Source organism: Lutra lutra, chromosome 2, assembly GCF_902655055.1.
Source record: "Lutra lutra chromosome 2, mLutLut1.2, whole genome shotgun sequence".
NCBI classification, from domain to species: Eukaryota; Metazoa; Chordata; class Mammalia; order Carnivora; family Mustelidae; genus Lutra; species Lutra lutra.
This window is the reverse complement of record NC_062279.1, coordinates 55,101,295-55,126,484: the sequence shown is the minus strand read 5'-3', so window position 1 is coordinate 55,126,484 and position 25,190 is coordinate 55,101,295. Positions and strand designations below refer to the sequence as shown.

Here is a 25,190-nt window from a genome sequence, read left to right as displayed (position 1 = left end):
ATATGGAATAATTTTATGCACCTCTGTGCATCTTGCTTTTCTCATGTAACAGCATGTTCTAGAAAAGTTCTCTTAGCTTCACTTGTAAAGGTGTAGTACATTCTTTTCAAGAGTTGTATAATATATTAGAGACTTTTAGAGTGCATATTTATTCAACAATTCCCCAAATGGTGAGCAGTTACAGAGTTTTTTTGTTTTGCTTTTTGTAACTACCAGTATTGCTGCAATAAACATTTTTATATCGCGTATATTCCTACATAATGATGTTCGATTAGTCTCTGAGATTCCCAGAAGTGGGACTGTAAATTTAAAGATATATGTATTCTTTAATTTTAATAAAACTGGAAAAATTTCTACACAGTCAGTAATATTTCATATTTTATTTGTCTGATAAATATCTATTAAGTCCTTACTCCTTGCCAGGCAATTTGGATTCAAAAATGAGTTAAGATAAAGATCCCAGCCTTCACTGAGTGTTGATCCTAGAAATACAATGGGGAAGAAGAGATGAATGAAAGAACAGTAATTATATTAAATTCTTTTCTACCACGAATGTATAAAAATGTAATTCTCCCTTGCTTTCCCATCAACAATTGGTATTATCATTCCTTTTATTTTTCCCCAATCTTATTGATGTAATGTGCTTATTTTATCTTAATTTGCATTTAATTAAACATTTTTCACATGTTTGTTTATCTAGTGGGATTTGTGTTGGATGAACTGACATTCACAATCTTTATTCATTTTTTTATTGAGTGGGTCGTATGCTAGACCATATTCTTGTTTAATTACATGAGCTCTGTGTATATTATAAATACACATTTATGTGCAGTATGCCTTGCAAGTCATTTTCCCAATCTATTACTCAGGTACTGACTTCATAATAAGGAAATCTGAACTATAGAATACCTTTCACTTTTATAAATTTGTATTTTTGCTATCAATATGTCTTTTTGTCCTTTCAGCTTCTGACTATTCTATCATTGTTCATTGTTATTTCCAAACTCTGGGTCATATATATAGTCTCCTAAATTTTCTTTCAATTAAATTTTTTTAACTTTTTAATATTTTTTCAGTACACGTGGAATTTATTTTTTAATAGGGTGTGAGGTAGGGGTTCGATTGCTTTTTCTTCTAGGTAGACAGCCACTTGTTAAATGTCACTTATTAAAATCAACCATCAGTTCTCCTTTGAAGTAAAATGTACCTTTTTCATATATGAAATTCCAAATGCACTATAATCTGCTTGCATGCTTATTATTCTGCTCTATTGATAATATGTCTATTCTTACTCCAATTTTATGCTGTTTTGATTACAGTCTACTTTATCATTATTTTAAAGCTAGATTAAAACTTCATTTGGTCAGAGAAAATTTCAGATAATTTTATCCAATTAAAAATTGTAATTGTTATTAAAACAATTTAATTTAGGGGCGCCTGGGTGGCTCAGTGAGTTAAAGCCTCTGCCTTCGGCTCAGGTCATGATCTCAGGGTCCTGGGATCAAGCCCCGCATCAGGCTATCTGCTCAGCGGGGAGCCTGCTTCCTCCTCACTCTCTGCCTGCCTCTCTGCCTACTTGTGATCTCTATCTGTCAAATAAATAAATAAATAAATCTTTTTTAAAAAGTTAATTTAATTTATATTAGGAACAAGAAAGAGGACATAAGAAAGAGAAGAGGTTGAAATAATTACAAGACAATACTACATAAAACTTTATGGCAACAAACTGGAAAATGGAGGAAATCAAAGATCTATAAATCATATAAATCATCAAAATGGTGCAAGGGAGAGGAAAAATGGGAACTGACAAATTCTTGTAGAAGAAATTGGAAATTTACTTAAAGACCTACTTTTTATAAAAGGACCCCTTGGAGTTCCAAATAGCCTTTAAAGAAGAGAGTCCCAAGGTTATTAAACAGTTCAAGACCATAGGAAAAAGGTGGACAGCTCCCTTGTATGTTATAAAGCCAGCATTATCTTGGTGTTAACTCCTCATACACAGAACCCGTTCAGGAATACTGATTCTCATTTGAAATAAAATATTGGCAAATAGGATCCATCCATGTATCAAAAAGACTAGTGAACTGTAACCAAACAGCTTTTATTTCAGAATGAAGAGAAGTTTCAGTAGCAGAAAATTTATCAACAGAATTCATCACATCAACAAATTAAATTATCATATTAAAAGATACTCAATAAGTACCTGATAAAATTTAATATCAATTCTTTTTTTTCTCTTTAAAGATTTTATTTACTTATTTGAGAGAGAGACAGGGAGAGTACAGAAGAAGAGTGAGAGGGAGAAGCAGACCATCTGCTGAGCAGAGAACCCGATGTGACATGAGCCTCAGTATCAATTCTTAATAAAAACCCATAATCCCTTATGCAAAATTCTGATACCAAAAAAAATCTCTGAAAACTGAAATATTGGACCATAACTTTGGTACCAAATTTCATTTTAAAAATCCCGTTCTTTACAAATGTGAAGTATTGCAAGCCCTGTACCCAAGGCATACCTCAACTAAGTATTCATGGATAATTTATTGTGGCTCTCTGTCCTGTATTTAAGATTATTATAGTCTTCCTTTTCTTCAAGGAGATTTGAGGAAAAGTAATATGAGACATGTGCTTTCACCTTTCTGGAAGAAAAGCACCACTGCATTTCATTAAATCTAAGACACCACTGTTTGGAAGGCTAGCATTTATTTTATGTATGACTGACATAGGGAAAAAAGATGCTGCTAATTACTTTATGAACCATCACTAAAACACATCATGGTTTCAGAGATATTGAAATGTGAAAAAAAAAAGGGGGGGGTGTAACTTGGAATCAAAGAAATGCTGTGAACACATCCGAAAGCAGTCAGGAACTCTCCACCAACTGCACGGCCCTTCAGACAAGAGCAGGAACGCAAGGTCCTTTCCTCTAAATGTCTGCCTGTTGGGGATGGGCCAGGTGTGAGGTGGAGTGTAGTAGCCAGTGGTCAGCCAGGACTCCAGAGTTGGCTCTTCAAAGGTTAAGTGACCATGAACCAGCTACGGAACATGTCAAACCTCAGTCTGGGACTGTGATAGCGCCTATTTACGCTTACTTTAAAGTGAAAAGGATGACAGAGACAGGGTTTGTGAAGTTCCCAGTCAAGTGTAAGCCCCTCTTAAAGAACCAGCCCTGGAACGGAGGCAGTGCTGATGTCTTGGTGATGTGGCTGTGGTCTCTAGCATCTTTCCCACTTCCGTCATTCTATGATCCTTTACCCAAGAATCTTGGCTATATTTCTCTCACTTCTAAGGAAGTTTCTCTGAGATTCCTGAGACGAGGCAATTGGCCTCAGATGCCTGAACCATCCCTGGGCCCTGAATTTATAGCCTCTCACCTGAAAATCTGAGCGGGAAAGAACCTCAGACATGTTCTTACACGGGCTGGGAGAGGAACGTGACCTTCCCATGTAATGCAGACTGTAGCAAAGTGAAGACTAGAACCCAGACCACCAGAATTATCATCAACACTTCCCGGATGCCAGGGTTCCTGTCCCTAGGGCACTGGGGTCCACCCCAGCAGTTTCTGGCAGTTTGCTCAGGCAGATGATCTCTGTGTCCTAAATCCAGTCATTCCTTCTCTCTGGACCTCTTCTTCCTGCTCTGGGGGAAAAAAGACAATGCAAGCTTAGCCTGCCAGATCCCCTAAACTGATTCCATGTTCTGATTTTGACTTTCATTGCCCTCCCACTTCCATCCCTCCTCCTCTTCTCTCTAATTGGCCATCCGGAAGGGGCTGGGGGAGCTCTTCTGTACTGAGGCTCCGAAGGCCTACTCACATCACCAGTCTGCTGTGTGTTCTCTGACAGGATGGGAGTGGTGAGCAGCAAAAAGCAGATGAAGGAGAAGAGTAAGGCCCAATGGAGTCCTGTGAAGGTCAGCACCCAGAGCAAAGATCCCCCACCACCGCCACCCTTGGTGAGTGATGGCTGTTCCCAGCTGGAAAGGGAGGGGGAGGAAGAAGAGCAGAGAGCACATGCTTGTCTCCAGCCAGCACCAGGGCCATCTCTAGATAATTCAAGGCTCTGACAAATCTACCCCTTGCCCCTGCCACCAAACGTGGCAGCCACCTCATGCTGGTGTGGCAATATAGTAGAAGATGTTTAACAGCCAGAGTGCCGGTGTTTACATTGAATAGCTGTGTGTTTTGAAGCAGGTTACTAACTCCCCTTTGCCTCAGTTTCCACATCTGTAAAATGGGTATAGTGAAAGTGCCTTCCTGATAGGGAGGTAACAACATGTGATGTATATACAACCATGCAATTCCATAGCATACTACCCTTAGCACAGAACGGGGCATGTGTAGTTCCCAGTAATTCTTAGCCAGTTCTCATTTCACAAGGGCAGCCTTGAAGAGAAAAAGAAATCAAAAAGATCAGCTCGAGAAGAGGGTGTGGTGGGAATGGGTCTGAGGCACGTAGCAACGTCTGCTGCCCCCACCCCTACCCAGAAGCTCCTGGACAATAGTCCCCTTCCTAGCACTGCTGCCCACCTTCCAAGGAGTTACTCTCCAGGAACGAGGAACCCTAAGACTAGCCACATCTCTCCAGCAAACCCTTGGCTTCCCGTGGAGCCTGAGATGCTGTTCTGGGCTTGTTTACAGAACACTTAGAACCCTTCCACAGAGGCTACTACATTCCAAAGAGGCATTTTTAGATGTCTGTTTGTGACACTCCCCTCCCCCACCTGGCCACCTATCCCTTTTTGGTTGGGGGCAGTTGGGAGTCATGCCTGGAACCTGCTCTCTTGCTCTCTGCCTCTGGGGGCACATTCAACTGCTCATCAATTTAGTCCAATAGTGACCTGATGGGACTTAGGATTGCTAATCCCATTTCTTAGACAAACAAGGCATTTTATCTGTGTCTCAACTTAGCACAGAACAATGAGATGCTTGTTGAATGAGTGAATGATGGCTCAGATGACTTAGACTGAGTAATATTGCCAAAGTTACATGCTAACAAGTTATAGAGGCTGGAATGTTTTAAACTTTATTTTTTTAAAGACTATTTATTTATTTGAGAGAGAGAGAGAGCAAGCATGAGCAGGGGCAAGGGTCAGAGGGAGAGGAAGAAGCAGACTCCCTGTTGAGCAGGGAGCCTGACGCGGGACTCGATCCCAGGACTCCAGGATCACGACCCCAGCCGATAGCAGATGTTCAACTGACTGAGCCACCCAGGTGCCCCAGAGTGTTTAACTTTAAAAAGAGAAGTCATATGATATATTCTAATTGTGGAGAAAAATTATAAACACTCATTATCCCACTAGCCAGCGATATCCAGAGTTAGCACTACAGAAGCCCTGTTCCCAGACCCTATTGTCGATGTTATTTATATTACGCGTTTATATTTTCAATGGAGCCATACTGTATGTACCATGTGGCAAAATGCTGCTTCAAAATTGTGTTCAATAAATATGGAAGACAAACAAAAAACACTCATAATATGTCCATCAGATTAAAAGGATAATGAAATGAATACCCAGCACAGCCCCTTTGGTCTTCAGGAGCAGTGACCATTGTCCCCACCCAAGTCCATCCCTCACCCCAGGCCCCTACCCTGAATGTGTCCATCATTCCTTAGCTTGCTGTGTTGTATCATCACATGTGCATATACTCCTAAAGACTGTTTAGTTTCTTCAGCCGGTTGTGAACTTTTGATCGAATCAAACAGCATGTATTCTTCTGAGACGTGGTTGTCAGATCTCCCGTTGCGTCTGTGACCTTCATCCACGTTGATGTGCATATCTGGAGCTCAGAAGTTCCCACAGCAGCGTAGCATTTCCTTACATGACTGTGCCCCAGTTTGCCTATTTTTCTGTCATTAGTCCTAAGGACGATTTCCACCTTTTACAATTCTTCTGTATTATTGTAGTTTTGCTGGGAGCATTCTCGTGCATGGTTCCTGATACACACATACAGAAGTTTCTCTACAGGGTATATACCTAGGGATGTATTTGTTGAATTTTAGGGAAATACGCCCTACAGAGCCCCTGGGTGACAGGTGCAACAGCCTCCCAGCCCAGGCCTTGGGTTTGGGGGTGTGGAACTACTGCAGCGTGTGTGTGTGTGTGTGTGTGTGTGTGTGTGTGTTTCTGCTGCAGGTGCTGTTTAACCACCTGGCTCCTGCACCTCCAGACACGTGTCCAGACCAAGGTAAGAAGGGGCTGCTTTTGAAACCGAGGCTCTCCAGGCCATCTGCCCTCGGCCCAGGCTCTGTGCAGGCAGAACAGGGGCCCAGCTGGGAGCAGCTTCCTGGAGAGGACAGGGGAGGCCCTCCAGGGTCAGAGAGGCGGAGGCTATGGGGGGGAGGCCACTAAACCAGGCATAGCGAGGGGTGTGGCCCAACTCTGCCCCAGGCTTCACCTGCCCCCGGCGGCCCCTCCGGGAACCAAGACCCAGTTCCTGTAACTGAGCCTGGGTGGTTTTTGTGTTTTGTTTTTCAAAAAAGAGCTACAAACTATAAATGAGACAAAAAGAAAAATGTTACAATAAATACAAACAGCAAAAAAAAACAAAACCAAGTTTTCTTTTTTTTTTTTAAAGATTTTATTTATTTATTTGGCAGACAGAGATCACAAGGAGGCAGAGAGGCAGGCAGAGAGAGAGAGGGGGAAGCAGGCTCCCTGCGGAGCAGAGAGCCCGATGCGGGACTCGATCCCAGGACCCTGGGATCATGACCTGAGCAGAAGGCAGAGGCTTAACCCACTGAGCCACCCAGGTGCCCCCAAAACCAAGTTTTCAAAGATTCTAACTCAGTCAACTGACTGAGGGCGAGGGCCGATGGGTCTGAGTATTCCCTCCTGCCCTGAGTCTGTTCCAAGAAAGATAGAAAGCACTATCTTTCTTCCCAACTTCCCCACTTTCCAAAGCTGCTGCTGGCCTTCTGACCACTCATGCCACCCTCCCTCACCCCGTCTCTGCTGGTGGGTAGGACAGTGGGGGATCATGTAATGAGTGACCATGGCCCTTCTGGGTCAGGGGTTTGGAGCCTGGGGGGCGGGTGTGGCTCACAGGATGGTCGCTTCCTTCAGAACTGGCTTGCAGGAGCATGAGGAGCTCTGACAGCCTGGGTCCCTCATGGCCTCACCCAGCATGCACTGAGCAAACAGTACCTACTCTGTCCAAATACTGGGGAGGCTATAAAATTGAAAAAGACGTGGCTCCTCAACCTGAGAGAGCTCAGAGTCTGTCAAGCTCCCAAACAAAGTGCTGAAACCAGATGTTTCTCATCCTGGTGTTTCTCATCCTGCTGGAACTCACGATTGATTACCACAAGGCTCGTCCTTCATTTCCTACTTGGGGGGGAGGGGTGGCGGTTCACGGCCCCAGCAAGGAAGCCCTGGGGAAAGCAATAAACTAACTTCCTTCGATGCAAAGACTTGAATCTTAGAACTGGAGGTGTGGGGCATCGTCATCTATTCCAATCCCCTCTTCCCCCCATGGGGAGGTGACTAGCCGTCACACCACACATCGGTGACAAAGCTGAGTCATCCGCTCCCAGGTGATCAAAGTGGTCTCCAAGTGACCTTTTCCAGTGGCTCTTGGCTCTCCAGAGCTGGCAGAAAAGCCCTCCTTACTCGCAGTGGCCATTTGGATGTCCATTCCTGGGACTAGCAGCAAGTCAGGGTACCGCCTGCCAGGAGCACAAGGCCACAGTTACAGGTCAAGGTTATAGCAGCCACGTTCCCAAGACCACTACCCTCTTTGGAATAGAGGTAGGGAGGGGCAGTTGAGGAAGGGGAAGAGAAAGGAAGCTGATGTGACTTTGAGGCAATAAGGAATCAGCCAACGCTCATTCCCAAACTTGGGATGGCAGCCTTCAGCCCAGTGCAGCCAATCTCTCTAAATCTTTGGGCTAGCTACTCCCTGAGAGGGTAGCTCTGGCCAGGCCTTAGGGCTTTGATGTGGAGACCAGAAGGGATGACAGGGTGGACTCTAGGGGCAGCCTGTCCTTATTCCCGGCAGCAAAGTTAGAACGTCAGTCTGGTAGACAGGAGATCCCCTGCTGCCTCGGTGAGCAAGAAAGCACACCACAGTTTCCCCTCTGTCCCTGTGTCCTCCTGACCTCATGGCAGCCAGAAATGGCCCACAACACAGACTCACCCAGCCCCTGCCCTCACTCTGCTGGGCCCAAGTGGTGCACATCTCTTCCTTGTTCCCTCTAGAGGAGCACTTCGTGGTGGCCCTGTATGACTACAGCTCAGTGAATGACAGAGACCTGCAGATGCTGAAGGGGGAGAAGCTACAGATACTGAAGGAGTAAGTTCCTGGAATGCGGTCCTGTGGTCAGGGGACTCTGAGCCTCCCTATCACAGTGGGACAGCCACCCAGCCATCCACCTCCTCACACCACCCCATCCCTGCTCTCCATGAGTATCTCCTCTATCGCTCCATTCCCCAGTCCAGTCACCCACCATTTCTTTTTACCTTGACCCAGTTTTCTCCTTCTATCTACTGTTCCAAAGTCTTTCTTACAAGGTGGCTTCCATTCACTATCTCCCACTCCACTGTCAAAATCGTACTTCTCCTTCAAAACTACCTCAAACATCACCTCCTCCATAAAGCCCTCCTGACGGGCACAGCGCTTGCCTGGCTGCTCCGCCACAGGTTTGTGTGTCTCCCTTGCCAGTCAGGACCTCGCACAGGATTCTGCTCATGAAATCATCTTTACTTAATTTCTAGGGCTCCCTCTCAGAAACTCCTCCAAAATCTGCTTTCTCTCAAACGTCGGGCTTTTTCTGTGGAGCCCGGAGGTTCTGCTTTTGTTCTTGAAGTTCTGCGATGGCCTTGAGCCCAAAGCACAAAAGCCTCGACCTTCTGGGCACACACGTGGGCTGCCCGGCTCCTCCTTTGGGCAGCATCTCTCCTCCTGCTATTGTCTTTCCTGTCTGGTCCCAATTCCCTCACTAAACTCTCAATCTGTCCCATTAACCAAGAGGAAGGCTACTCAAAGAAAACAGGGGCCCTCTGACGTGGTCAGGCTGTCTGGACAAACTCTTCCTCTGGAGTCTTCACCAACCCCTTCCTCCCTGGACCAGTCTGTGAGATGCTCAGCAAGTTTGCACCACCACCACCACCACCACCCCCCCCCCCCCCGCCCGCACTGAGCAACTCGTACCAGTCCTTCTCATTTGCCCTCCGTGCATCTTCTGCCTCAGAGATGGGATCGGAGTTGGGGAAGGGCTGTGAGCGCCCCCCAGAGATACCCACAGGAGCCACTATGCCATTTTGGTTTTCCCTCCTCTGTAGAGTTGGAGACTGGTGGTTGGCCAGGTCTCTCATCACTGGAAGAGAAGGTTATGTGCCCAGCAACTTTGTGGCCCGAGTGGAGACCTTGGAAGTGGAAAAGTAGGTGGACACACGGAGGGCCCTTCAAAGCCAAGGCCCACTTGCTGCTTCTGCCCTGGGGGCTGCTGGGCAGGGAGGGGTCGGAAAGGGACTGAAAGGTGAGACTCTGGGAGCATAGCATGGAGGGAGCTAGAAAGGGGCATAACTGGGGCTGCTGGGAAGTGTTATCCACAGACCCAGACAGCCTGGTGCTCAGGGAACCACTCCTCTGTGCTCACCTCACTCTTCCCATCTGTGAAATGGAACTGCTCCTCCCCTGATTTATTTGGATGTAAACGTCCCTACAGGCCCGTGACCTTGCAAGCTAACCTTGAGTCATGATGATCAGCTCCCTCTCCTCTAGGGCCTCCGATGGGCAGGACTTAGGGGTACTCACAGCATGGTGGCCTCGCTCAGAATTGGCCTCCAGAAAGCAGTACTCCCCAGAACCCTCATAACCCACTTCTGCATAGCACCAGTCACTCATTCCCTCCTACAACATGCACTGAACAAACAGAACCCAGACTCTGACTCTGTCCACATGTGGAGAAAGCTGTAGAAATGAGTAGGATGGGGCTTTTTCCCTGAAAGAGCGGAGAGTCTGTTAAACTCGTGAGCAAAGTGCTGGAACTGGGTTAGTGGCCTCACCTGGTATCCCTCATCCAGTGATGGTCGCCCTTGGGAGGGTTCTCTGTCTGGCACTCCCAGGCCTGCACCTCTCCCTGGAACAGTGTGTGGGGTCATGGGCACTAACTTCCACACTGATTTGTCCCTGCTTGAGAGGAACATGGCAGGAATCTGTGCTCTGAGGGTCTCAGCACTTTGTGGAATTCAGACTTGACCTCAAGGAGGGGCTGCTTTGAGGGAAGGTGGTTGGGTACATTTTTCCAGAGTAGAATTAACAAAGGGCACCCAAAAATGTTCTCAGTTCAAGAAAGCAGTAAGTCCATCCGCTGATGGGAAGTAAAAAGAAAAGGGAGCCCAGGTCCCAAAGGGCATTTCATGAATCAAGATGTGAGGAGCGTTGTTATTTCAGGATTAACCTGAAAACAGGAAAACGCTATTTTTGGGGGCGGGGGGGTGTACAGCTTAGAAGGGAGGCATGGATAAGAATATTTCAAGGAGTATGGTCGGCCTCTGAGGTTTGCCTGCCTTTTCCCTTTTCCAGATGGTTCTTTAGATCAATTAGCCGGAAAGATGCTGAGAGGCAGCTTCTGGCTCCAATCAATAAGTCGGGCTCCTTTCTTATCAGAGAGAGTGAAACCAACAAAGGTAAGCATGGTGCCCAGTGCACCCTTCCTGTGTAGTCCTCAGGAAGCCCCCCCACCCCACCCCAGGCTGCTTCTGGGAATGCCAACCAGGGGAACCTAGAGGCTTCCGGGCCTCCTGTCTCTCTTTCAGTTCAGGCCCTGCCTGGCCAGCCCATCTAGTGTCCAGAAGCTGGGTGTGAGGCTATGGTTCAACAGGTCTCCATTGGCTGGGCTGGACATGAACAGGGTGCAAGTAGGAGAGGCAGCTAGAGGGCTGCTCCCACCCAGGCTACTGTGCATCATCTCTGGCTCAGTGGGGACACTGAGGCTGGCGGGGTCTGAAGAGAGGGAGAGACCCAGAGCCATGTTTTGGAATCAAAGGATTTGGGAGCCCATAGACCCCTTAGAAATCATCTCAGCCGAGGCACTTAGAGTCACCTGGAAGGTGACAGAGTTTGGAGAAAGGCCCGTGGCTGGGTATGAAAGACTGGGGTAGCCGTTGTGGAGAATGGGGAGCACTCATGGATTCAAACCCCCGTTGACCAAAACATTTCTGCCACCGCCCGCAGTCCACCGGGCTTTCTCTTTCTCTTTCATTTGGTTTTCTCTCCTTCTTTCCTTCTTAAAGTTACTTTTGTTATGACATATAAAACATACAAAACTTGCATAAATTATAAGTGAGGGTATAATTACAGAGTCATAACAAGGAAACACCTGTGCAGCCACAGCAGAGCGAACATTCCAAACATCCACAGCCCCTCTCACCACTCCACTTGTGCCCCTTTCTGACTCAACCTACGCCCCCCCCCCCCCCGCCAAGAGAAATCATGGCTATCTCAACTCTTAAGGAAATCCTCTTTTCTTTTTCTTATTTTTTTAAAGATTTTATTTATTTGAGAGAGAGAGCGCGCTCACAAACAGAGGAAAGGACAGAAGGAGAAGCAGACTCCTCACTGAGCAGGGAGCCCGATGCCAGTTCTATCCCAGGACCTTGGGATCATGACCTGAGCTGAAGGCAGATGTTTAACGGACTGAGCCACCCAGGTGCCCCAAATTTTAGGGAAATCCTTTCTTGCTTTTCCTTATGGTTTTAGCACCCATGTTTCACGTATTCTTCAACTTGATGCAAGTGGAATCATCCTATTTTTATTTTTGTATGTCTTGTCCCTTCCACTTGACATCGTTTGTTACAGTCTATATTAATTTACTAGGCCTGCTGTAATAAAGTACCAGAAACTGGGGGTGCTTCACAGAAATATATTGTGTCGTGGTGGTGCTGGAGGCTGGCAGTCCGAGATAGAGGTGGCGGCAGGATTGGTTTCTTCTGAGGCTTCTCTCCTTGGCTTGTAGATGGCCACCTTCTCCCTGTGTCCTGACCTGGTCTGTCCTCAGTCTGTGTCCTAATCTTTTCTAACAAGGACACCAGCCATGTTGGATTAGTCAACTCCCAACCCCCGCTAATGACCTTAGTAGTTACTCTTTAAAGATCCCATTGCCAAATAGAGTCACATTCTGAGCTACTGGAGGACTCCAATATAGGAATTTGGGAGGGACACAATTCAGCCCATAACAGGTGCCCTCGTGTTGTTGAGGACAGTGATCCATTCACATTCTCTGCTCTACAGAGCCCAGCATATAAATATTCTGTAAGCTGTTCCTCCTTTCTAACGTTGGGAGACATATGCTGTTTCCAGCTTGTGGCTGTTATGAACCTGCTGCTCTGAACCTTATTATATATGCTTCCTGGTACATATTTGCCATTCTTGGGATGCTGAGCCAATAGCCCCATTTGAAAGATGAGGAAACTGAGTCTTTAAGGGAAGAAATGACTCCCATGAGGCCAACAGTGAACAGGGATCAGAGGATCAGAACCCAAGTCATCTAAGAGACTTTACAAGGTCTACAGTGTGTCCAGTTGGCCTGTCGTGAGCTGATGGAGGCAAATTTCCCTGAGTAACATGAAGGAAGCCTTTGTTCATCATGACATGGCACATAAGGACCTCGTACATCCTTGTGACCAATTTTTAACTGGAGGAGAGGTGGTGACAGTGACATCAGAGGAGGAAGGGGAGAGATGATGGCTGGGCTGCAAGCTGGTTCCCTGTGGTTGGGGCAATGAGAGGAGACAGAGGTTCTGCTTAGTGGGAGCACCCCGCCAGCCTTGTCCTCCAGCTCCATCACAGCTTGAGAACCACAGCGAGTGGAAGCCCCAGAGCAGCAAACAAGGGACAAAGAGGGCTGCTCATTACACCCTGGGACGCTCAGGGGAGATCCCGATGCCTCCCTGCCCTTCAAAGGGTCAGGGCCAGGTTGAGGAGTAGGAGGTGTGCATTGGTAAGTTGGGTGGTCTATACAAAATTTCCAGAAATGTACCAGTGGATAAATTAAATCCATATATATATATCTATATATGGATATTGCCATATTGCCACTATTCCATTTTAATGGCAAAGCACCTTTGACCAAGAAGCGATTTGGGAATCACTGGAGATGACATACCTCTTTGTTTTTAGAGAATATTTCAAACATGTACAGAAGTAGAGAGAATAGTATAATGGAACCCCTTGTGTGTAACATTCTGCTTGGACAGTGATCTCTCAGTCAATCCTATTTTCTGTGTATTCCCACCCACACCTACTATGTTGACACAAGTCCCAGAATCATGTGATTTCACCCTGGACATGATGTCTTAGTCATTGTCTATTGCTAAGGTGCCCTCAGAAGAAAGGGACCCCCCCCCCAACCTCAGGATAGAGGAAGGGGTTCTCTAAAGGTGGGGGTACCCCTCTTGTCCTTGCCCACCATGGAGAAGCTAGTCCAAGCTGGAAATTGGCCAGTTGGAGGCAGGGCTACAGGACTGCCCCAGCATCATCAAGCCCACACACACAGACGGACATAGACACATGTGCACACATGCTCCTCAGAACTCCGAAGCAAGTGCCCTCCCTCTGCATCTGAAAACTGCAGCCAGCGGATGGAAGACAGGGAAGGAACACTGCCCACAGAAGCTGGGGAAGTGAATTCTCACTCCGTATTGCCTCTGTCGTCTCTTAGCCTCTCAAACCTCTGTTTATGGGTACCTGGGTGAGGATCAGCTAGTTTCCCAATCTGAAGGCACAGTTCTGCGGGCATTAAATCTCAATCTCTGGGAGCCCTGAACCAGCAGTTGAAAGTATTTGGAGGAATAACAATAAGAAGGATATTAAACTGTGAAAAGAAAAGGGGGACAGGCCCTTGGATGAACCCCGGGCAAGCTGGAAGCCCTAAATCATGAGCTCCAGTAGCAGCATCGTGGGGAGGAGAGCAGGGTCTCCTAGGCTTCTTATGATGCAGCCTACACGACGTCCAGCTGAAAAGAGAAAAAAAAAAAAAAAAAAAAGAGGAGTGGGGAAGAAAGGCCCTCTTCCTCACTACCTGGGTGGTGCAAGGTTCAATGAACTCATTAGAGCCATTCTCCTGTTTCTTAGATAGTGAGACCCGGTTGCACTTACCGGGCCGAGGCAGGGGAGACAGTTTGCAGCGAGCAGGGCGGAGCTGCGGTCGCGGGCGTGGGATGGGCCTGGCGACAGCAAGGTGCACACACATCTTGCATGGTTTGTAAGTAGGTGATGAGAGGCACAATAGCTAAGGGAGCTGAGAGGGAAAGGTGGTTTGCGAGGGAGACTAACAGCACCGCGGAAAAACCAGGCATGCACACCCAGAAGAAGAGGCGTCCGAGCCTGACACCTAGCGGTGGAGCTTTGTATCGCTTACCGCAAAAACGTCCTCTCCCGAGGATGGGGAACCCTCAACCGTCCACTAGCATTCCTCTTCCTGACCTCAGTTTCCTCATCTTCCCATTAAGAGTAGCGGGCGTGTTACCCAGAGAGCTGGACAGAGACATTTTATAAGAATATCAAGTCGTGGAAAGACGTTTCTCCAGTGGAAACTCTTGCCTCCTAAATTGATCTTAACCTTTAGCATCTGCTATCCCTGTCTGCAGGCAGACAGTAATATACATGACAAGGTGCAGAGATGTTTATGAATTTGAATAGAATTCCTGGGAAATAGCTTATTATATTCTCCTCCACGGACATGAGTGCTTAAGTTTGGTGTTTGCTATTCCTTGTGGGGGCAGAGCCAGCCTTTTCAGCTAGAATGAGTGAGTTGAATGAATCCAGGAATCAATCAATCCTCTAATTCCTCCAATAACTCTACATTTCTCAATAAATAGTCCATGGCAAAGGGGAGGTACCTGGATGACCAGATGCCCAAGTAGGGGACAGCATGTTTGCTTCAGAGCTCTGGGATTCCCTGCCTGAGTTTTGGGAGATAAACATCAAGGTCTGAGTTGGGTGGCAAGGATAGGGAAGGCTTTCTGGAGGGTTGAGGTTGAGATGAAAGAAAGGTAACTTATGGTGGAAAGAGTTAAAAGGGAGGGCAGAATTTTGGTGGTTTTGAAATGAAGCCCAAATCTCAACCCTGATTTTCCCTCTGTATGCCTTGTGTGTTTATTACTCCTCTAGGTGCCTTTTCCTTGACTGTGAAGGATGTGACCACCCAGGGGGAGATGATCAAACACTACAAGATCCGCTCCCTGGATGAAGGGGGCTATTACATCTCCCCCCGCATCACCTTCCCTACACTCCAGGCTTTGGTGCAACATTATTCTCGTAAGAGGGGAGGATGTGACAGGGGTGCAGAGGAGCCCTTGGATCTATCACTAGATCTCAAGATCATGTGAATCACTGGTGCCATCTTAGGGTAGGGGGTTATCCCAAAGCTGGGCAAATATCGGCACAGTGATTCAAAGTCGATTTCCCCAATCCTTTCTACTGACTCACTCAGCATGTGACCACTTGGAGCATAACTAGGATTTTCAGTCTTAGAGCAGGTCAATGACAGCATGCCTTGCTTTATGCAAAATGAATGCAAATAGCAGAGAGTGTGTATAGCAAATGTGAACACAGGCATATGTGTACTTGGACATGGGAGTGTGGTTGGCAAAAACAAGAAGGGGACACAGCTGGGAAGGATATGGTTCCCGAGGGAGACCTGTGATCGGGCTACTGTGGTAATCTCCAGCCCCATCTCTTCTTCCCTAATGCAGAGAAAGGGGATGGTTTATGCCAGAGGCTGACCCAACCCTGTGTGAGCCTGGCTCCTCAAAACCCCTGGGCCCAGGATGAATGGGAAATCCCCCGGCAGTCTCTCAAGCTGGTCAGGAAACTCGGGTCTGGGCAGTTTGGCGATGTCTGGATGGGTGAGTATGTGGTAGTCAGAAGCCTCTCTCTCCCTGCCCTGTGTCCTGAAGCACAGAAGGCTCGGGACATGCACACTGTATTGTGCTTCTCCAGAAAGCTTGTTTGGGGGGGTATAGCTCAGGGGTAGAGCATTTGACTGCAGAAAGCTTGTTTGGGAGAAGGGCCAGAGGCGATGGTACCCATTTTACAGATGAGGTAATGAAGGCAAGTCTAAGACACTGCAGTGACTTGCCCTCCGCTGTCAGGACACCACGGTGGTGCAGTAGGAACAGACTCCAGCTCTCCCAACACATTAGTTGGTTCCCTCCCTCACTTTTCACTGCCCGGGGCTAGCCTGCCATGAACTGGTGTGTGAACTTGAACATCTGGCTAACTCCTCTTAGCTTTGGTTTGCCAGATGGAAATGACCTGTTCAACATGGTCAACGTGACCCAGGAATTCCAGAAGTCGAATAATAGACCAAGCCACTGCTTGTAGCTGGGTGACGAGCTAGGTCACTGAGCTCCCCGGTCCCTGTACGTGTAGCTGACGACACTCTTGTACTCACCAAGAGCACTAGCAAACTATGAAAGGCAGTGCTTTATTTTATTCCTGGACCGGTCCATAGCTCTGGGGCATGATACCCAGGTGAGATCCTACTGTGTCCCCAAACCCTCCTCCAGCACCCGGGACTGATGCCTGAAACACCTATGTGTGGAGCCCTACATAGGTCCTTGCAAAGATCCCCTGAGAAGGGCATGTCAATTATGATTTATCTTTTACCTTTCAGTGTGGATGGGGGAGCTTGATGGAGGGAGGGGAGAATGTGGAGGTACAGGGGAAGGAAAGTTTCAGGACACAGAAAGGAGGGAAAGAGGTCTACAAGCCACCTCTGCCTCCTCAGCAGTGTTGCCATGGGCTGTGATGCCCATTTCCATGCTGAAGCTATTGTGTGGTAGAAGAGACTCAGGTCGGGAGAGGAGGCAGGCTATAGGGAGGACAGAAGGCACACGGCACACCAGGACAGACCTGGTGCACGGGCTAGGAGGTAAAACAGCCTCCCTCCAGGCAGGGAAGTTTCTCAACTTCCTGAGGTTCCAGTCAGGCACAAGAGGCTGAGACAGGCTGGCATCCTGCAGGAAAAGCCAGCTCATCTGTCACCTATAGGACCTGAACGTTCGAGTCCAGGGCTCCACCCTAGGGGACAGTTCTGACCTCAGTCCTCCACCTATAGAATAAGGATGGCTCCTGGAAGCTTATAGACATTTTAGTGAAGTGATCACCTCCCATAGCGTCCGGGTCTTCTGAATGGTTTCTTTATTCTCTCTCCGACCCGTCGCAGGTTATTACAAGAACAATGTGAAAGTGGCCATCAAGACCTTAAAGGAGGGAACCATGTCTCCAGAGGCCTTCCTGGCAGAGGCCAACATGATGAAAACTCTCCAGCATGAGAGGCTAGTTCGTCTCTATGCCGTGGTCACCAAGGAACCCATTTACATCGTGACCGAGTACATGGCCAGAGGTGGTGCCCTGCATGGGGCTGCATCGTCAGACAGGGGTGGGGAGGGGCAGGGTCAAGGCTTGAGGAGCCCAGAAGGCTGAGGCTGATCTGCTGCAGTGGGTCTGCCAGTGAGGGGACCTCCATGGGGGATCCCTGGGCCATGGGCCCCACCAATTAGCCAATATCCTACAGATTTTAGGTTTTCCACGGGACTGAGGGGCAGGAAGGAAGGACGGTGGGAAACAATATGGGTCAATGGTTCTTCCAGAGCTGTGTCCCCCATTCAGACACACTTCAGGCAACATTTTTGGAAGGCATCTTCTATGCCCAGCATTGTTTGATGCCCACTAGGGAGGGCAGAGCACTGCCAAGAGTGCTCGACTGGGCATCCAGAGATGGTTCTGGCCCCAGTTCTGCCACTCACTAGCCGTGGACCTCTGACAACCATAAATGACATCATGGGTGAAAAGAGAGATCAGGCCAGCTGGCCATGGAAGTCCACAGTGGAGCCAAGATCTCATGGAGCACTGGGTGGGGGTCAGCCTGTGAGCTCCTTCCCACCCTTCCTGTGACCCTGATTGCCCAACGCTTCTGTAGGATCCTAACCTGCCATGTTAACCTAACTCCTTAGAAATCATCCTTAAGGGGGTCCCACATTGAGCTAGGAGCACAATGCCTCGGCCGCCCACCCAGCCCCCCCTCAGGTGGCCATCCCTCCCAGTTCTTAGATGTCACGGTGGAGCTGCATTTGTCCCCCGCACCAAACCCCAGGAGGCAGGGGTCTCCGTGCTGGCATTTTTTGCACCCTTGGTCCTCAGAGACAGAATCTCTGCCAACAAAGGGTGAAGGGGACAGGAAGACGCTGTGGGACATCATGCCAGGAACAGGCACTGAATACAGAGTCGGGAGATCAGGTTCTGCTCCTGGCTCCCCGGCTGGGTGGCTCTGACCCTTGTTGAAACTGAACTTCCTCTGAGCAACTGGGAGCACAGTGGCTGCCACCTGGGATGCTCTGACGACCGAGACTAGAATTTCTGTAAAGCAGAAAGCACTCTGCAGCTGTGGGTGGTTTTGTTCTCTGTGTACCGGAGATCTGACAGGGTGCCCCATGCTTCCTGACACCAGGTTGGGGGCAGCGCACACATGGGAGGGACCGGCACAGCCGGGGTTGGTTCATTTTGCACAAGAGTGGTTGCAACTTCTCTTTCCTTAGGATGCTTGCTGGATTTCCTGAAGACGGATGAAGGTAGCAGATTGTCCCTCCCCAGACTGATCGACATGTCAGCCCAGGTTTGTGAGCTATCAAGTACAGCAAAGCTCAGGAGTAGTGATGACCAAATGGACCCAGAACCCCACCCTCTCCTCTGTGCCTTGTGGCTTCATGAAACTGGCTCTTCAGAGGTTGTAGCCACTCAATTAAGGCTGGGCTGGGAAGGGCAGAAAACACAGAGTAATAACGGTTTAAATTTGTAAGCATCCAGAGGTGTTCTGTGTGGGGGCCAATAAGTGGGTCTTTCCCTCAAAGACACAGGGACCCACATTTCTTCCATCTGCTCAGCACTTAGCATGTCATCTAAGCCCACCTTCTTCCTTCTAACAGCTGAGCCACTCAGCCTTCCCACCTTCTTCCTTCTAAAGACACGTCATGTCCCTGAAGTCACCTACTATCTTTACTTTGACATTTCTTTCCTTGCCCCCAACCATGTCACCTGGCTACACCCAGGCTGCGAGGGAGGTTGGGAAATGCAGTCTTTATTCTGGGCCATTGGGATGAAGTGAGGTGAGTCCAATTATTCCTAAAGAGAAGGAGAACGGATGGTGTGGGAAACCCGGAGGGTTCACCTGAATTCCACGTGACAGTGTAGGCAGGCATGTCGTGACCTCCTTTCTTCCTCAGATTATGCCCACAAATGCCTTCTCCAGCAGGTGAATCACAGTCCAGGCTTCATGAGGTGAAGAGCGAAAGGGAGAGAAGGGGTCGTTCCTCCCCGGGGATGTTAGCCGAGGGTTCTAACTGGCAGGGAAACACATCTGATGGCCCTGAGTGTGTGTGTCTGCTAAAACTGGAACTCTCAGCAGAAAAGCTCTGGTCTGTGGTCAGCCGGTGAGACCCGGAAACGCTCACACATCCGCCTCCAGAGAGGAAACCTCCCCCTCACCATACACCACCACCCCATCCCCACCTTATCTGGTATTATCTGTTATTAGTATCAATGCAGGAACTGATGTCACCATGCCCTTTTTCCACTGAGGTTAGCGCACCTGGGTTTGGGTAGGGTGCTGAGTGGTCTCGGAAAATTAACACTGGTAACCAGCCTCAAACCACAAAACAGTGATAAGAGTGGCCACCCCTTCTTTCTTTCTTTCTTTGCCTTTCTCACTCTCCTCTGTCTCTTTCTCAGTCCCCGGGGAAATCTTGGGTCTTCCCGGGGGCAAAGGATGTGAAAAGCCACCTGCATTTATACCTAGGGGTGGCCAAGAATCTAAGGGTTAGGAAACCAGAAAATCAGAACCTTCCAAGTGAACAGCTTCTAAACCCCATTCTAGTCATGCTTGCATCTCAGCACACACGTGTGTGGACACACACACACATACACACGACCCTTCTGGGCGCTCCTTTTCCTGCTTTGCAGGATGAAATGCAAATCCTGCCTACAACCATAATTCATGTGCCCTACTTTGCAGCCCCACAGCACCACCACCACCACCACCACCACCACCCCCCCCGCCGATGTCCTGTCACACCCCTGAGCCCTCACTCAGGCTGCCCCCTTCACCCAGAATGCCTGGGCAAAATCCTAGCATTTCATCCAGCAAAATCCTAACCAACGTTCAAGATCCAAGTTAAATTCAATTCAGATTTCCCTGGATGGGAAAGGAGCAGAGAACACTTTCTGCATGAGTTTCTGTTAGCACTGTGTGTGCTGTAGTCGTCTTGAAAGCCCATCTGGTTCGCTCGCAACTTCCCCCCCTTCGGTATGATTTCCAGTACTTCTCAGTACGCATTTGTTAATGGGAGGAGTACTGGTAAATGTTATCCGGATCCAAGATATTTGGTATTCAGCTTTCTAGCCCCCACAGTAGCATACCAATAAATGTATGATTTAGCAAAGGAATACAGGAATGACTAAGGGAATGGATTCATGAATAAACCAGGGCAGATGGGCACTTACGGAGAAGTGGGATGAAATCCAGTGCCGCCTTCTTGCCATTGCTGGTCTGGGGGTACACTGGCATTTTATGCTCCGCCTCGATTCCTTCATCCATCAAGCGGGAGTGGGAAGAATAAAGCCTAAATGAGTTTCCTCGACTGCAAGACACAAGCGCCACACGAGCAGCTATTCCTGGCCCAGGGCTGGTGATGGGGGACAGAAACAGAAACGGCCTCTGGTCCACTGGAATTCGCGCATGCCATCTGAGGGCCTGGTTGGCTCCCTGGCCACATGTCTTGTGTAATGCCCACCTCAACTCCGCACCCTGGAGACCCCTTTTCTCATGTTCCAGGTCAGGACAGGGACCCCTCAGAGAGCTTAAGCAGCTCCAATCCAAGGCTCCCTGCTCCTGAACAGTGCTGCTGACTTGGCAAGGAGATAAAACCCTTTCTTTCCTTCCTTCCCTGCCCTTTTCTTCCCCGGCCCCTCAAAAAACCTTCTTCTCCTGCTTTCATTCTGCTGTCTTCCTCCCCCGCAGACACTTGGAAGGACAGAGAAGTGGGTGAGGGGTTCAGGCAGCTCTGGCTCTGACATCCACGTCTCTGCTTTTCTGGGCTTTTCGAGGGCTGGGGTCTATGGCTTACTCAGCTGAAGAGTGGTGGAAGCCAGTTTTCTCCACTCAGGAATCTGCTTCTTCTCCTTCTCCAGCAGCACCCCTCGCCCCCTATGCATTTGCCAACAAACACAAACACAGACCTCCAAGTGTTCCTGCCCCTTCCAGGCTATGAGGGGGTGAGGACCGGCCCTCCAGATAGATGGGCAGGTCCCTCCTCTTCTGATAGCAGCTCTGCAGGGCACTCTGGTTGGGCTCCATCCTTGCCTGGAGGTCCCTACGCTGTTCTTCACTGTGTGGCTTGTTCCCTCAGATTGCTGAAGGAATGGCGTACATCGAGCAAATGAATTCAATCCACCGCGACCTGAGGGCAGCCAACATCCTGGTGTCTGAGACCCTGTGCTGCAAGATCGCAGACTTCGGCTTGGCCCGCATCATTGACAGTGAATACACCGCTCAAGAAGGTGGGCGGAGCCCCCATCTACAAGGGAGACCTTGGGTCTCACCTTCCCCAACTCCCTTAACCCCCTGTGCTTCTCCTTGCCACTTCAGAGCAGAGCTTTGTGGTTTTCCCAATTCTGGCCTCACTCCCAGGTAGATCAGCATTTCCGTAAAGGGGCTTCACTAGTGTCTGATGAGGAATGGCTTTGTGATGAAGTAGGTTTGGAGATGCTGCTTAGGCTGTTCAGACCCTCTTTGGAGACCCCTGGTGCACACCAACATGTGAAAGGCACTGACAAGTCCTGCAGCAAAGAAACAGCATATATTTGCTTCACCTGTCTCTCCAAAACTAATTTGAGCCCAAGGTATTTTTTTCACTTGGCTTCTATAAGCCTCCCACAAATCTAGGGTTTCCCAGAACACACTATGGAAAGCATTTTTCTGAAGCATGAGCAGGGAGCAAATGCTTATACCCGAATTAGGGTTTCCACAGAGCACTCTGCTTTTCTTCATGAGGGGAAAAAAAAAAAAAAAAAAAAACTTCTTCATGAGAGGATTTAAAATGGTCAAATACATGTATCAAGTAAGCTAGCAAGCAATATTAGCTGAGCATATTAATCAGTTGGCACAGGAGAAGGATCAATAGGGCTTGTTCCCTGAGGAAGCTTCAGGCTGGCTGGGGAAACCGAGAAAGCAGGGCAAGGAAGGAGGTAATCCCGTGCTGAGCTGTATGCTGTCTACTCTAAATGCTGACCAGGCTGCAGCTTTCCAGGGGGCTTCACGGGACAGCGGGATTGGAATTCCCTCCTCACCGTGACCCGAGGTGGCACACAAGTCCCTTGTCATTTCCATTTTGCAGGTAGGGATTAAAAGGCAGGGACCAGTTAAGATGACTTGCCCAAACCATGGATTTCTGTTATTAAACATGTGAGGTGGAAATGACTCTTCTGTCCCAGGTGGAAACACAAACAGGGTGACAGAGGTTGTCTCTTGGGCTGTGCACCCCTAGTGTCTTCAACATGCCTACTCATGTGTTCTAGTGGGTCTTAGTGGTTCTCTGGAAGCATCTCTGTTGTGTACAGAGATGGTGGTCCAAGGCCTGCTAAAGAGGAGGAGGGAAAGTGCATAGGGACAGTCGGTCATGGCCTCACAAAGCTGCCTGTGGCTTTTCTCATAGGCGCCAAGTTCCCCATCAAGTGGACTGCCCCAGAGGCCATCCATTTTGGGGTGTTCACCATTAAAGCGGATGTGTGGTCATTTGGAATCCTCCTGATGGAAATCGTCACTTACGGGCGTGTACCCTATCCAGGTAGGTGGCTTGGTCCCTCAGTGACTAGATGGGCTCCCTGCCTTCCAGAAATGGCTGCGATGACAGATATCCCATCCTTGGTGCCTGGAGTTGCCCACATCTATGCCAGGATGGGGTCCCCGCAGTTGGAACAGAGACTCATGCATGTCACTCTGGGGACAGAGGCTCTGTGCCCCTTCCTCAACATTGCTTTTGGCAACAGGGCTGTGCCCCTTCATTCAGGAGAGGTCAGTAAACCCCCAAACCAGGAATTAAGTGAAGGTCAGTGTCTGAACTCAAGTTCACTCCAAACTGGTTCTCACTTGAGGACAGCTTGTCTCTCCTCTGGCCTTGCACCTTGGGTGTAGTTCCGGAAGCCGTGTTCAGACTGTACAACTTCCCAGCCCTGCCCCCCACCGGGCCGCTGAAGGGCTTGGCCAACTCAGCAGCCTACAGCCAGCGGTCTCCCTCCGCCAGCTGGTGCATCTTCACAGAGCACCTGGCCAGTGAGGGACGGGCTTGGGCTGTGTGCCCATGGCAGGTAAGCAAGACAGGGTCCCACACATGGAGGAACTGCCCGCACTAAGGAGACAACCCAGAGCCTCCCCTCCAGCTGTTGTCGGAGGAATGACATGTAAATAAAGGGTTGTTTCTCAGGGGCACCAGCTGGGTAGCCCAGTGACCTGCGAGGGAGGATGTGGTGGTCTGGGCCTCACGGGCTCCCGCCACCGCTCAGCCGCGCTCTGCGTCCCCTCCACCTGCAGGAATGAGCAACCCTGAGGTCATCCGCAGCCTGGAGCGCGGCTACCGCATGCCGCGGCCCGACTCGTGCCCGCCAGAGCTGTACCGCGGTGTCATCGCTGAGTGCTGGCGGAGCAGGCCAGAGGAGCGGCCCACCTTTGAGTTCCTGCAGTCAGTGCTCGAGGACTTCCACACGGCCACGGAGCAGCAGTACGAGCTGCAGCCCTAGGCCCTGGCGCAGGGACACGCGTCCGGAGCCCGCGAGGCCCGGGGTTGGCTTACACCTGCGACCCATCCTGTAGAACTGACCAGGCATGTTCACCTCGCAGCTTTTATTCCAGCCCCAGGCAGCCTGGAAAGGCAGGGAGGAATTGGTACGCCCATTTCTCAGATGAGGAAAGTAGAGATAGAGGTGGCCTGACGGGTGGATCACACAGCACGGACTCTGGACATCCAATGGCAGTCCCACCCTTCTCTGGCTGTGTGACCTTGGGTGAGTCACTCAGCCTCTCTGTTCCTCCGCTGTCTTACTTGTACAATGAGGGAAGAACCATGATAGCACCTACCTCGTATGTTCCTCAAGAGGATTACATTCGTTAACCCCAGTAAGATGTTAAGAATAGTGCCTGGCAAACGCCTGGCACACCGTTAAACGTTTGGCATCGTGTAACAACCCTGAGCTGGCGCCGTAAGCAAGAAGTCGGCTACAGGTGACTGGGGAGTTCCGCTGCTCCCACCTGCGCCGTCCGCGCCCCTGTCCTGCTCGCTCTCTGCTACCCCAGAAGCAGGACTGGGTCCTCTGAGATGTCCGTTCAGAGAAGCGTCCAGCACTTTGGGGACTTTTCCATAATAAAGTCACGAGATCTGACCTTCGCCGTGTCGTTACTTGGGACAAGCCTGGACCTCGCTACGTGGCACAGGTGGTTTGAATGAGTGACGCGGTGAGGGACTCGCGGATTCGTGGAAACCGAGCCCAAGCCTCAAGGACAACACCGCAGACCCAAGGGTCATTGCCTTTTAGGGGAGGCTTGAGCGGGGCCGGCAGGTGGCGCCCTCACCTCAGAAATCCCTGGGCTTCTGGTCTGAGTCCAGGACCCTTTGCTGAGGACTGACAGTGGGAGGGTGCGAGCCGCACTTGTTGGAGGTGCGTGCACGGGGAGCAAGCGCCCTGGGCTCTGAGTCCTGCGACCAGGTGCAGCAACGATGTGCGGACGATGATGGGATGGTAACACCAGAAAACATTCAAGGCTTCACACTGTTCAGGAAGCTCCCTATCTGTCATGGTTTTTTTGTTTGTTTGTTTGTTTTTATTTATAATAGATTTATTATAATAGATTATTATTAAATAGATTTATTACGATAGATTTTTTTGGTAATTTAGGTTTATGAAAAATAAGTGGAAAGAATAAAGAATGTCCATTTACCCCTCACCCCCGCCCCTCTATTTCCTCTATTATTAACATCTTGCAATTGTGTGGTTCATTTGTTACAACTGACAGGCCAAATTAACACATCATTACTAGCTAAAGCCCGTAGTTTACATTAGGATTCGCTCTTTGTGTTATGTTGTATGCGTTTTGGACAAATGTATAATGACTTGCCTCCAGCATTATGCTACCATA

The 25,190-nt window shown here is 49.1% G+C and overlaps 1 protein-coding gene across 2 annotated transcripts in view; it reads left to right on the top strand.

Annotated features, from left to right (window-relative positions):
- BLK (BLK proto-oncogene, Src family tyrosine kinase) overlaps window positions 1-24,954 on the top strand; it is a 72,405-nt gene extending 47,451 nt beyond the window's left edge. The window contains exons 2-13 of one of the 2 annotated variants that reach the window (XM_047717451.1): window positions 3,846-3,954; window positions 6,136-6,187; window positions 8,200-8,293; window positions 9,283-9,381; window positions 10,529-10,632; window positions 15,116-15,262; window positions 15,700-15,852; window positions 17,175-17,354; window positions 18,547-18,623; window positions 21,412-21,562; window positions 22,717-22,848; window positions 23,592-24,954. In XM_047717451.1, the coding sequence (XP_047573407.1) occupies window positions 3,847-3,954; window positions 6,136-6,187; window positions 8,200-8,293; window positions 9,283-9,381; window positions 10,529-10,632; window positions 15,116-15,262; window positions 15,700-15,852; window positions 17,175-17,354; window positions 18,547-18,623; window positions 21,412-21,562; window positions 22,717-22,848; window positions 23,592-23,797 (1,503 nt within the window). In that variant the 5' untranslated portion in view covers window position 3,846 and the 3' untranslated portion in view covers window positions 23,798-24,954. Of the gene's footprint in view, window positions 1-3,845; window positions 3,955-6,135; window positions 6,188-8,199; window positions 8,294-9,282; window positions 9,382-10,528; window positions 10,633-15,115; window positions 15,263-15,699; window positions 15,853-17,174; window positions 17,355-18,546; window positions 18,624-21,411; window positions 21,563-22,716 lie in introns of both variants that reach the window. The other variant, XM_047717450.1, reaches the window with a different exon arrangement.
- The last annotated feature ends 236 nt before the right edge of the window (window positions 24,955-25,190 follow it).